The sequence below is a fragment of the Haemaphysalis longicornis genome, unplaced genomic scaffold (genome assembly GCF_048455015.1).
Source record: "Haemaphysalis longicornis isolate Haplotype H1 unplaced genomic scaffold, Haemaphysalis longicornis Haplotype H1 scaffold_3, whole genome shotgun sequence".
NCBI classification, from domain to species: domain Eukaryota; kingdom Metazoa; phylum Arthropoda; class Arachnida; order Ixodida; family Ixodidae; genus Haemaphysalis; species Haemaphysalis longicornis.
Genome location: NW_027526335.1, coordinates 83,984,642 through 83,998,120, shown reverse-complemented (window position 1 = coordinate 83,998,120; position 13,479 = coordinate 83,984,642). Strand labels below are relative to the sequence as shown.

Genomic DNA, 13,479 nt, shown 5'->3' with positions numbered 1-13,479 from the left:
TTTTACAATGATTGCATCAGAGGAAATGTACCCTGAAATCTGAATTTCATGCGAAGGCTATGCTTTCGCTGGTTGACCGACAGGCTTCGCTGTTTGGCCGCCAGCTCACCGCCAGGATTCAAGCTTCCTCATTTTTTTTTCTTCCTCACATCCATTCTTCCTTAGGAGAAATGCCTAGAAAGTGAGTGACATCGGTCGCGGCGTCCGAAATCTGGGAGCGGTGGTCGCCGATCTGGCATATCTTCGTCACGATTAAACTGAAAGTGTGGACGCACCAGCACGCCACCTCTCTCATGTTTTAAGGACAATTTTGAGTTGTTTCGTTTTTTTTTTCATTTCGCATGCGCCATATTTTTATGTCGAAGTGTTCGTTGTAAAACTAGGACGGTTCGAAAAACGTTCGGCATATCTGGACGCAGTTTCAATGGGTAGCATAGGAAAGTCGTAAGTACACCGAAATATCGTGGTTATAACTGATAACCGATAGATCCTTATACCCGGGATCGCTATAGATGGGTTCGACTGTATATACAATAATTGCTGATTCATGTTCCAACAAAGCGTATTACCCAATCAACCTCGCGAAGATTTTTGTTTGCGACAATTTAAATACAAGACACAGTTGGTTCGAGTGATGGAGATGAGTGGCACCCAGCACATCCAAGCAGTTCTTATGCTTTATGAATGCCAAAGCATAAATGTCCAGTTGCACGCTTGAGGCCTTTAGCTTTGCGATGCACCCTAACGCTTTCGTATGGCTTCGGTTGGTCTCCAGCGCATTCTTCACTGCATGTTCCTGCCGCCCCCTAATGGGAGAGTTGACGACGGCGGTGAATTTCGCTGCTTGTCCGCTTGCTCGCTTGGTTGGGTTCTTCAGATCCCTCCATGAGTGTTGTACCGGCACTGATGGCCTCCTCAGGCCATTTCCATATGGAACGCTTTGAGCTTTGGAACCCCTCGCGCAATGAACTGTCCCTCCAAGAATTACTTTACTGTCCAAGATGCCCTTGCCAGTGCTCACGCCTACTACAGCTTCGTCTCCCAATGCGCCATTGTAACTTTTGCTTTAAGACATCAAAAAACGTGTTTCGGAGAGCGTATACCATTTTATTTTCACATAGTGGCCGATGAGGGTTAAAGCGCGATATAGCTTCTTACGTTTTTAAGAACTGCCTTTGGTCGCTTACTTGTAGTGAATATTTTTTCTCAGCACCTTCGAAGCGAAGTGCTTATGGACACACAAAATCGTCGCAGCAGGCGGGGTAGAAGCCTGTTCCCTTCTTCTTCGTGCACTTTTTACCTGGTGCCGGGAAGATTTCGGGACATCTGAAAGAACAGAAAGGTTGTATCAATGTGGTATTTTCGCTAAATCAGGTACATGCAGTTTATCAGTGTGGACGGCTATCGACATTGACTCAGAAGTATTGTCCATGTTGAATGGTCAAGCAGGGGAAATCAACACGTCATGCCAACCCTATTGGCTAAATCCATTATATAAAGAGAACATGCTACCAGCCTCAACCATGCATTTTGACTGGAGGGGCTGAAACGCACACATTGGATAAAAATTTACACCATCTTCCCGCGAGGGGAACCATGGGGTAGATGCGACGCATCGGGGGTTGCCGTTGCGTTTCCGTTATGTTAGCGATGTCAGCGTGTGGATTGCTGTTGTTGTGTATCCTATTTACCCAGCATGTTCACCCCCGATGCGTCGCACCTACCCCATGGTTCCCCTTACGGGAATATGGTGTAAATTTTTAACCGAGCGCTAGCTGCGCGCTAACGCACAGCTGGCACGGCGACGGCAGCGAGCGTAGCCGAGCGCAAGCTGCGCGCTGACCGCGGTGACGCACAGATGGCGCTACGGTGAGAGCGGCGGAGCGCGCAGCTGCCGCGGCGAGGAGAATGGGGGAGGGATGCGGACTACGCCGCGACAACGCGGGACAAGGCGAGTTAAAGAAATGCGTTGCATCTAAAAATTTGTGGACCCCGCGCATGGGTGAGAATCTACCTAATGTGGAGCATTCATCGTGGTATGCATGGGTTGAAAGGAACTCGTGAGTGGCATTTTTAAATGTGTGATTGTGCTTGGCGTAGTTGCTGATTTGTTACAACGGCGAGCATTCGGTGCTGATTCAAGAAATGCGACACGGAGCAAAATAATATGCCATCCTCTCTTAAAGAGATCTGATAGAAGCGGGAAAGCTAAAAGTGCATTTAAACTTCGCTGAAATGGCCAACCTTCGCTGAAAGTGCGTCCAATCGATCCTCAATGCTTCAAAGACCCAAATCGCAAGCTAAAACCTAACACGTGTGACGATTTTACGTGAAAACAGGTAAACACATCTACGAACGACTTAAACGTTACCGATACGTGGCTTATGAGATAAAGGTATACTAGTGTACTCCTCCTTCACGATCGATGGGTGTATTGCGTTACCTAGAACCGTTCCTTTTTCGCGATTTTCAAGTGACCATTTCGACACAATGGAACCCTGGTTTCACGCACGCACCGCGTGTTCAAAGATCTTATCAGAGCTCTTCGGTCGACCAACCGGTCTATGGGGAAATGCATTGGTTTTCTGACAGAACGCCATTGGTCCCACTAAGAAAGCACCCCGCCGTGGTGGCTCAGTGGCTAACGCGCTGTGCCTCTGAGCTCAAGGACGCGGGTTCGATTGCCGGCGCGGCGGCTGCTTTTCTGAAGGAGGCGAAAAGTGGAAACGCCCGTGTGCTCGAGATTTCAGACCCCGTTAAAGACCCCCAGGTGGTCAAAATTTATCCGGAGCCCTCCACTACGGCGCGCCTCGTCGTGTGTGTAGCGTCAGCGCGTTAAAGTTCTTAATCAAGCAACCAAATCAAAACCCCCTAAGAAAGCTTTCGCTTTAAAACGTTCAAGGTCTCGACCTGCCTGGCGAAGACGCCGCCATCTTCAAGTGCAGGGGATCTGATACCCGCATGAAGTGTGGTTCCTCGCTCACAAAGTACTTCAACGAGCACTGGCGAGCCGGCAGCCTCCCGCGACAGTGGAAGACGGCCAAGACAATTCTCATACCGAAGCCCAACAAGCCGCCGGGCATAGAGAGCCTGCGCCCCATCTCTCTCACGTCGTGCGTGGGGAAGGTGTTGGAGCACGTTCTCAACGACCGGTGGCAACGGTATCTCGAGTCCAACGGCCTGTACCCCGACCCCATGCTGGGCTTCCGCTCGAGGCTGGGGACACAGGACGCAATGCTGCTGCTGCAACGCGAGGTGCTGGCTCCGCCGTCGGGACCGACCTCGGACAACCGTGCCATCCTGGGCCTGGACCTGCAGAGTGCCTTCGACAAGGTGAAGCACTCGGCGATCCTGGCCCAAGTGTCCCGGCTCGGCCTGGGACAACGGTCTTACAACTACGTTCGAATCTTCCTGACCGGCCGCACGGCCCGACTGGAGGTGGGCGGGACACAACTCGAGGAGCGAGAACTGGGCAGCGTCGGCACGTCGCAGGGCTCTGTCATCTCGCCGCTGCTATTCAACCTCGTAATGATCGGCGTGGCCCGCCACCTGGACGAGCTACCCGACGTCCGCTACACCATCTACGCCGACGACATTACACTGTGGGTGCCGGGCGGCAGCGACGGCCACATCGAGTCGGCGTTACAAGAGGCGGTGGACGGCATAGAGGAGAGCCTGCGCGGCACGGGCCTCCGATGCGCCCCGCCAAAATCGCAACTCCTGGTCCTGCCCCCGACGGGACGTCACCGCAAGAAGACCGAAGCGGAGCGCAGCATCGTGGTACGCGGGAGCGACGGCACGGCGATCCCCGAAGCGACGAGCATCCGCGTCCTGCGTATGCACATCGACGCGTGCCGACGCTACAACAACACCACTGTCGAACGGTTGGTAACAAAGATGGGCATCGCCACGCGCCTCGTCAAGCGCCTCGCCACGCGGGCGCGCGGCATGCGAGAAGCGAGCCTGCTGCGCCTGCTGCAGGCATTCGTGGTCAGCCAGGTGGCCTACGTGGGAGCCTTCCACGACTGGCGGACCCAAGAACGCGCAAAGATCGACGCGGCGATGCAAGTCGTACCGGGCGGCCCTGGGCCTCCTCAACAGCACGAGCAACGCGGCCCTCGCGTCTCTAGGAGTACACAACACGCTCTCGGAGATCAGTGAGGCGCAGCGAACGTAGCAACTGGAGCGCCTAGGATTGACCCGCACGGGCAGAAGGTTACTACAGCGCGTGGGACTAAACTGCTCCTTCTACGAGGAGGACGAGCTAGTACCACTGCGCGACGACATCGCAAGCAGCCTGGTGATCCCACCGCTACCCAAGAACGTGGCGCCGGGGCGAAACTCGGAGCGGAGGATGGCGCGGGCGTGCGCGTTCGCCAAGGGGTACAATGGGAGGAGCGACGCGGTGTACGTGGACGCTTCCAAACGCCGCGACAGGGAAGACACCTACGCCGTGGTGGCGATACGAGCCGCCACGGGAGAAGTACTGAGTGCGGGCAGCGTGCAAGCCAAGACCGCCAGACAGGCGGAGGAGGCGGCCATAGCGCTGGCCCTGCTTCACCCCGACACGCGAACGGTGTTCAGCGACTCGAAGTCGGCAATCGCCAATCTCGCCAGGGGTATGGTCTGCAAGACAACGATGCGAGTCCTCTCCGGCATCGGGGAAGGCGCGCGCAAGAACGCAACGACGACCGTGCGCTGGTTTCCGGCCCACATGGGTCGGGAGCTGCGAGGCGGCTACAAGAACGTCGACGAGGCAGCCGACGCTGCGGCCCGTGATCTCGCCGCGTGCCGGGCCGCGCCAGCAACGGACGCCGACGTCGACGACGAGCCAAGCAACGACGAGGACGACAACGGCGCAGAGCCCCTGACCACATACGGTGCTACGCTGTGTTGGTATAGGACAGAGAGGCAGGCCTATCCTTCGCCCCACCCGGGGCTCGCGAGGAGAGAGGCCGTGCTTCTACGACAACTGCAAACCGGGACGGTGCTTACACCGGCGCTCGCGCGCCACGTGTGCCCGGACATGTACGAGGACGAGGTGTGCAGTGTGTGTGCGCGTGTGAACGCAGACTTGGCCCACTTGATGTGGGGATGTGCGGACCACAACTCAAGTGCGGGGAGGCCGATCCTCCCACCGGACATTGCGGACTCAGTGCGCTCTTCGGGGCGAGAAGATCAGCTAAGGGCCATCCAGCGGCTCGAGGCTGCACTGGACAGGCAAAGGCGAAAGGGGAACCCGCACTCCCCTCGGCCTCCTGCGGGAGCGAGGGCTAGGGGCGACAGCGGCGGCACTCCAAGTAGCCCGCGCCGACCAGACACAGACCTCGGGGTCGGCCCGACGCCGCGGTGAGCGGTGAAGACTACGGGACGGTGAAGCCCTGCGTGGCCTGATCCGTCCCCGACTGCCGGTACCTCAATAAAGTCCTTTCTCTCTCTATCAGGCGCTATGCCGTCAGTCGCTTTCCCGGCCGACCCCTCTAGCAAGTTACGGGGAGGACAGCGTTATCTGGTATAACTTCTCCGGGAGACATCCACGCGAGTTGCTTTCCCATCCGGGCCTCCTATGAAACTCGGGCCATAAAAGAAGCATTTTGCAGGATGTCGATGTCCGGCTGCCTGCGGCTAGCATCGACAGTAAAAAAATCTCCGTCTCCAGTTTTTCGTGCATGCCCAGTAGCTCTCAGACTAATGTAGGTATCTTGGGAAAAATTATATCGCCGTTAAGGGGTAAACGGAACAGAATTCCCGTCGTGGCCACTACAGAATGTGTGGACCAGATTCTCTATATGGACTAACCAGCGGGCGGGCTGGGTGTCATACACGTGAGAGTAAAAAAAAAAAAAAAAACTACCGCCCTTACTGTGCATATTTCATAAACAGAAGCCGCCGAAGAGGCGGCCATTGCTCTAGACAGGAACAAAGGCCATCGCTTCGGAGACTCCTGTTGAGCACCTACCACCATAGAACCCTCCTTCGTGCGATTTCCCTTGCCCAACGTGCCTTCCATTTGTGTCCTATGCCGACCCCGCTGTACCAACAGATATGAGAGCGCCAGAAGCCCCGAGATCTTGCCCAACTACCCTCACCCTCCTTTGAGCAGTGGGTGAACCGCGTGGTGAGTCCCGATTTTAAAATCCAGCCTGAACTGGTGACGAGGGCCTGAACCGCCAGCCGAGCCGACTTGGTCGTAGACGATTAGACACCCGTCCCATTCCTCCTGGGCGGATGCCCTGACATCTCAACTTAAATTCGAAGAATAAAGATTTGTTCCTCATCGCCATTCTTGGAAATGTCATTTCCTCACATTCACACGGAAAGAAGAGGCCATTTTCGTAGACTGAATAGCTTAAACGCACAAATGTACACAAACAAAATTGCTGCACTTGCTGACAAACTACATTCCGCGCTTGCTATCTCCGTTTTAGAAATTGGGTGGGACATCTCTGAAGTAGCTATTTACAAAAATAGTAACCGCAGCGAATAACTATTGATCAGCTACGTACGGGACACCGGGAATACCTCCCTCCCGTGCGTCGCATTGAAACCTCATACACGGGTCATCCGAGTCAATGAAAGCTCCATCGGGATAGGCTTTGTTCTTCCAGACACAGTGGGCTGAATAGAAAAAGAAAGAACAAAATTTGATTTTGAGTGTTCGCCATGAGTGCCGAAAGTGCGGAAACATTTTGTGACAGATTCAACCGCGAAACCTTTGCAATTAATCTACCTCAAAATAGCCGTAGAGTCAGGGGCGCGATTATACCGCAGACACATCATATTACGAGCGTGTAGAGGAGCTATGTAAATATCGACAAGCACACACGCACACATACAAAACAAAAACACCGACCGACCTACCTTTTAACCCGAGGACAGTTGGGACAGTAGGGGTGAGTGTGAGGCGTGCCAGTTGTCTAGTGTATTGGGTCTCGAGCTGCCCAGATTGGGTGTAATGTAGTCCAGTTGAAGCAGTTTCTGTGGGGTAGTGAAAGCTGGCTGGCCAAGTGCGACCTTGTACGCCTGACGGATAAGTGCGTCTAGCTTGCTCTGTCCTAGAGGTTTGAGTCGGATGTAGGGGGTTAAAGTTTGTGAGGAGGCTACGGACTAGGGTTTCGACGAGACGGCAGGTATCTTGTTCCCTCAGGCCGTGTTAGTGTCCACAGAGTTGCCGCATGAGGTAGAGGAGTTGGGATATTGTGTCTGGAAATTGGTGGAGCAGGGGTGCTCCAGACCCAGCAGCGTCAAAAGAACTGCCGAGGATGTGGACGTCTCTGAATGACTCGCGGTGGTACCATTGCATCCGGGATGGTTACTTGAGAAAAATGTTAGAACCAAAATTTCCGGACGCTTGCCTTCATAACAGTGAAAGGGGAGGAGAGCGAAAGAGGGAAAGGTGGGATATGGCTGGGGATAGTGATGATTACACACACACACACACACACATGCACAAACACACACACATACACAAGCACGTAATATAAAGGAGAAATAAAAAACGAACGTTACAATATAAACCGGAACACCCAAGATCGAAAAATACTGCTGCGGAGGTCAAATAATGGCGCTCTACAGGTACAATTGGAAAGCCACATTTGGCAACTTTGTTGCTCTAATTAAGCCACCCGTCGATTTGACATGCATGGAAACAAGTCGCACTGTTTGTGTTCTGGTTCCTATTTTCGTGATCGCATTCCAGTTTACCATGACTGTACATAAACGCGCGCACACACATGTGCACGGTCACGAATAGAAACTAGCACGCACACCACACAGTACACGCGCTCACACATACACGCAAACACGCAAACACGCCCGTAGAGACTGCCCTTTTTTTCAAACAAATGCAAGACCAAGCTACTCACAATTTAGCCCATACATTCCGAGGGTTATTTAGGCTTAACGCCAACTAGCCTTCAAAACTGGGCTTGCGAGATGCAGAATAACGGCCTTCGCATCGTATGTCAAGCTGCGCGTAGCTAGGCTCCACGAAACATGCTTCACGAGTTCCCCGCGAAACAGGCAGATGTGGAATAATAGTTCTTTCGCAATACAAATCATAATCTGGCACTTTAACACCTACACAAAGAATGGTATAATTAACTTAATGTTCTTTCATTTTTAATCAAACTATTCCCCCGTCTCTCCTGCTACCGCTGTCTTCCCGGTATACAGCAATGAACGAGGGTAAGCACTCACTGTTGTTCACGGCAACGGGTTCCTCGAAAGCGGTCGTCGTTGCAAGCGGCCCCAATATGCAGAGCAGCAGGAGCAGCATCCCGAGTCCCCACTTCTGGGAAATCCAGAAGACGTCGCCCATGATGCTGGCGTGCGCTGAAATGGAGATGAACTCGTACTATCCTTTATCCTTGTCAAGTGTCTCTTAGGGAATCTTTGTCCGAATGAAGCGTCTGCAGCGGCAATCCCGATGCCTTTTAATACCAAACTCTGCGCGCACTGAATGATTGAAATACGAATACTATATATAAAGCCCCAACCCCTCCACATCAGTGTTAGCAGTATTATCGAATGTAGAAAGGGGAAAGGAATTTAACGAGAGGACTGAAGTCCATAAATAATTGACTCTGGATGCAGGGATATTTCTTTGGCACTATTTCAATCGTCCTATCGTCGTGACTCAAAGGGGACGCAAAAAAAGAAAACAGATTTGCAGTGTCTATCTTTTTTAAAACGCTGCGGTCGGCCTAGTACTGTCCGCAGCGGGCGGGGTTTTTAGGGGCGAAGCTCCTAAAGCCATGGGTCTGTCCATCCCTTGTGTCTCGTGGTACGTGACCGCCGCATGCTTTCGGAGATGTCGCAAAGTGGGCCGCGTTGCACGCGCAAGAACCGGCTGCAACCGGCAGCGCAAACTCGGCACCGGGAGCGCGGGCTTGTCTGTGTTCGCCAACGGAGGCGCGAGCGCACGTGTACTGCGAGGGGGAGATCACGCAAGAGATCACGCCACGAACGCAGGTGGTGAACGTTTATTGGCGCAACAGGGGAAGGGGAAGGGGTGTGGGAGGCCTCCTTAGTCCAGAAGGCCTCGTGACCGCGCTGACTGGAGAGCCCGGGAGACCAGGGCCTGCTGGCGGGCTGGGTCCGGGCGGGTCAGCTCAGTCTCCCACTGCTCCAGGGAGGGTGAGGGGAGGGGGTTAGGTGAGTATGGGCAGGAGAATACTAGATGGTAAGTGGTGAGAGGGGTATTGCAGTGCTGGCAGTGGGAAGGGTAGATAGTGGGGGCGATATGGTGTAGGATGGCGTGATTGAAGAATGTGCTAGTTTGTAGTCGGTGGTATGGGTAACATTCGTAGTTGGTGAGCGTGTGATGAGGAGGAGGGTATGTTCTTCGTGTGTGGGTATAGTGAGATAGAAGGGCATTGGAAGTGGTGTCGAGGGGTGTGAGTAAGTCAGGTGGGGATAACTGAGGTGTCCGGCTCGCCGGCTCCTTGGATGGGAATGCCCGGGAGTGAAGCGCTCGGGCGGCAGCATGCGCTGCTTCGTTCCCTGGGAGTCCAGCGTGACCAGGGGCCCAAATGAGTGTGATGGTAAGATCTTCGGGCAACCGTTGTAGGAGAGGGATGGCCTGGGGTGGGGCAAGGCCTGCTTGGTAGAGGCGGCAAGCCTGCTGGGAGTCGGAGATGATTGTTAGGGAGTGAAGGCCTGAGTGGGTTGTTGCGGCGTGGGCGATTGCTAGGGCTTCGGCAGTGTCGACCTTGCATGAGCAGTATGTAGCCGCAGTTGCAATCTGCCCTGTGGAGTTGAGAGCGACAAGGGTGGTGCGAGTTGATGTCAGGTCATGGGCGACATCGGTGTAGCGAACCTGAGGGTCGGCTTCATATTTCTTATTCATGTAACGGACTCGTGCCTCCCGCCGGCCTCGGTTGTAGGTGGGGTGCATATGCTGTAGTATGGAAGTCACGCGCAGTCTTGTCCTGATGGTGGGCGGGAGGCGTTGGGGCTGCTCCGCATGATTCGGTGATGGCCAACCCAGCGCTTGGAGCACTGCCCGGCCTGCTGGGGTGAGCGCTAGCCTTCGCAGTTGAGAGGCGCGTTGAGCCTCAATATGCTCAGCAAGGGTGTTATGTAGTCCCAGCTTCAGCAATTTATCATTTGATGTATAGGTGGGCAGGCTGAGTGCCACCAGTCGTTCTCGGAGATCGAACGAGACGCAAGCACCTTTGCTCGTTTCCTCTCGTCTTGTTCGGGCACAAGTTCGCCCTAAATAAAAGTTCTTTCTTTACCGTTGTGTCCCATCCTACGTGACAAATTGTGGTGGAGGTGCGGGGGTAGTCCTCGATGGCGCGGGGTCTTTCACCAGGTCTTGGCCTGGGAGCATTGACTCCGAAAATAAAGTTGATTTGTACAATGTACGCACACAGTCTTACGTCTTTCTTAATGATGTAATGGGCGAACTTTCACGGGAGAGTTACGGTTACCGATGATCTCCCCCTCTCGAGCTTCGCCCCACTTATCATCATTAATTCCGTGGACTTGGCGTGATTTTTTTGTAATGTCGTTCGTGTAAGCGCTGTATCGAGGCATTTTTAAAGCAAGTGTTCGCCGGAGGCTCGAATGTCACATCCATAGCAGTTAAAGACTGTATCGGGTATCCTGAGCAGACTGTTTTAGTATGGAAGGCTTGCGTTTCAAACAAATCAAATGTGTTTAATATTTATGGCGCCGTAACTTGGTAACTGCCGTATTATGGGGTTAAAAGTATGATACTCCATATGGCTATTGTTAGGCTCAGTAACCTTGTTTTAGACCATAGCAAAACTCCCAATAATGGCTGATTGACAACTATTCCTCAAATGCCCTTATTTCATTGTTCCCAGTCTTGAAGTCATTATGACAATGTGTAATTCCATTCACTACCACTTTCCCCCCGAAGATCCAAGTGGAAACCTGGCACAACAGAAGGAAATTCTCCGGTACACCACGCGAGCCCTCATACCCCGTGTGGTTGAAACCTCCCTGGTTACTTAACTCGTCGAGAGGAGGTTGCGCTGCGGAGAATACGCGTTGGGATGGCCCTTACGCCATCTGTGACTTCCTCTTGGCCATTGCAGTACCACGGCCCATACGACTCCACCTGCCCATTCTACGACTCCGCCGTACAGAATATGAATGTGCAGCATCTGCTGTGGACCTAGCCGGGACTGCATCAGGTCCGATTACGGCACCTTCGTGCGACCGGCCTCTACACTGGCCGCCCTCTAGACCTGCAGCACTGGGTTCAAGGAGCATTTCATCGGCAACTTCTGGACTTTATACACGAAGCAAACTTCTTCGTGTACCTGTGAATCGTGCACCGTTATGTCGCAGGGCAAACTTGGAATTAAAAACAAAGTACACGTCCGGATTATAGCCTAATAAAACAAGTTAATTGGGCGCTTATTTCATATACATGAGGGCATTACTCGGCAAACCCTGAGGCTATTGTTTCAGTTTATTGTTTCAGTTATTTTTGCACATTAAATTTCACAGCGCATACCTAACTCTAGGAGGTCCCATAGTCATAGACTGGGGAGGGACCTCCTACCGACAAGTACAAACGGAAAGTACACCTATTGCGGTTAACAGTAGTAACAATTGTAAAAAAACACAAAACGAACATGTTTATACGATCAAGTGAAATATTGTTACTAAGAATCAAAAGTATTATACAAAAAGGTAATTAAAGGGGGATATTCATCGGCATACCGCATATACAAGTACATAATAACAATCGTTGTGCCAAAATGATCCGGCGAATCTTCCTCTTAAAAGAATGAATTGAAGGAGATGATTTAATGGTTGGAGGTATTGAATTCCAGAATGAAGTCGCCAAAAAAATTCGCAGTTGGTTTGCCGTAGTTAGTCCTAGATATTGGTAAGAGATAGTTGTTTGTGGTGTGAGAATCGAGTGGCATCGAAATGCGGGCTTCGATCTTCAGATATTAACGAGATAGGTAAATTTCCTTGACAAAATTTATCAATTAGGACGCAAAGAGAATATTTATTTAAATCACCAAGTAATACCAACGCATTGCATGAAAGATGGCTGCAAGTGATTATTCTTAAAGCTTGGTTTTGTCTGTGCTGTAAAGGTGCCAAGCGAGTTTGATATGTGTTACCCCCAGAAGAAATAGAATACGAGATATGGCAGTGAAGGAATGCATAGTAAAGTGAGGCTAGTACGCGCTCTAAGGTGCGAGTAACTTTTCTTTACGATCATAGCAACACGTAAACGTTGTTTTTTGATATCAATGTCGTAATTAAAAATTTTCGCAGTTAAGACTAATGAGGTCATTACGGCATTACGTAATTTTTGACACTCCCGTAAAATATCCCATGAAAATATGCTAATTTAATTTTTTTAGAACTAATTGATATGTTTGATTTTATAATTCTGTAACCGCTGGATCATGTGGCAAAATTCCCCATATGTAATAGTTCTGTTCCCGCGCTGTAGTAAGGCACTAACCTTTGTTCGAGATTTTACAAACACTTAATTCTTAGTTGATTTGTATCAACGTCCAGACTAATACTTTTTACAACGGATCATGAAGTCTCCGCTGTGAGAAGTGTGTTCACTTTAAGTCTCTTCAGGGTGTAATAAACGATGTTATTTTGTCTAAACTGAGCAAGTATTTGGCATACTCTTAAGCTTTCCTTAAACGTACAAATGGCTAAGCCTTCTTCTCGCCGACATTAACTAATAAAGGAAAGTTCCGTTGTCACATCTGATAAACGAGGCTAGGTATTCCCATCACCATCAGGAAGCATGGCGATGTGAAATCAAATATGCTCACCAAGCCCGTCCCGTTTATTGCCAGGCGCTGCTGATCGGTGCAGTTCTGTCTGACATCGGTGGACAGCCCCCATTCTGTGCGTTAACTGGGCTTAGCCTTCTTCTGGCTACCCGCTTCGCGCACGTTTGAATAACCCTCCTTCCGAAACGAAGCGCCTTTTTATCAACCCGCCTACCAAGCGTGCGACAGCTACGTGACGCCTCGGTCGACTACGTCACCAACGACAGCAGCTGTAAATCATGGTCCCCAACGTTTCGTTTTCAGAGGGCACAGCGATGGGTAATCAACTATGCTAACCAGGCCTGTCCGGTTAATTGCCCAGGTTGACAGTTCTCAGAGCTCACAACTGGTTCTTTCTAACCCGGCCTGCCGTACGCACAGACACGTATGACCATTGCGTATGTGAGCCTGCTTGTCGGAAACTTTTGTTCTGCGGAGATATTTACACGAATCCCGGCCCGCGTTCTGAAACTTACGCAACGAAACTGAAAGGGACCGAGATATTCATAGAAAACGATTATTCTCGGCAAACACTCAGAAAGAGGAAGCTGCTGCGGGAAAGTGCTAAGCTGGATAAACAGAGCGGAAAAAGCGTGTACTTGCTCAACGATAAGCTTCACGTTGACAATGACGTTTGCGTTTGGGATGATACGGTAAACGCGCGTGTCAAAGTTTATTCAATTGT

At 51.6% G+C, this 13,479-nt stretch overlaps 1 protein-coding gene across 1 annotated transcript; it reads right to left on the bottom strand.

Annotated features, from left to right (window-relative positions):
* Positions 1-1,146: 1,146 nt before the first annotated feature.
* LOC144173309 (uncharacterized) lies at positions 1,147-12,933 on the bottom strand. Its single transcript, XM_077701792.1, has 4 exons — positions 12,795-12,933; positions 8,200-8,334; positions 6,507-6,618; positions 1,147-1,326 (listed from the first exon to the last, which is right to left on the bottom strand). The coding sequence occupies exons 1-4, from the start codon at positions 12,865-12,867 to the stop codon at positions 1,230-1,232; spliced, it is 417 nt and encodes a 138-aa protein (XP_077557918.1). The 5' UTR covers positions 12,868-12,933; the 3' UTR covers positions 1,147-1,229.
* Positions 12,934-13,479: the final 546 nt, after the last annotated feature.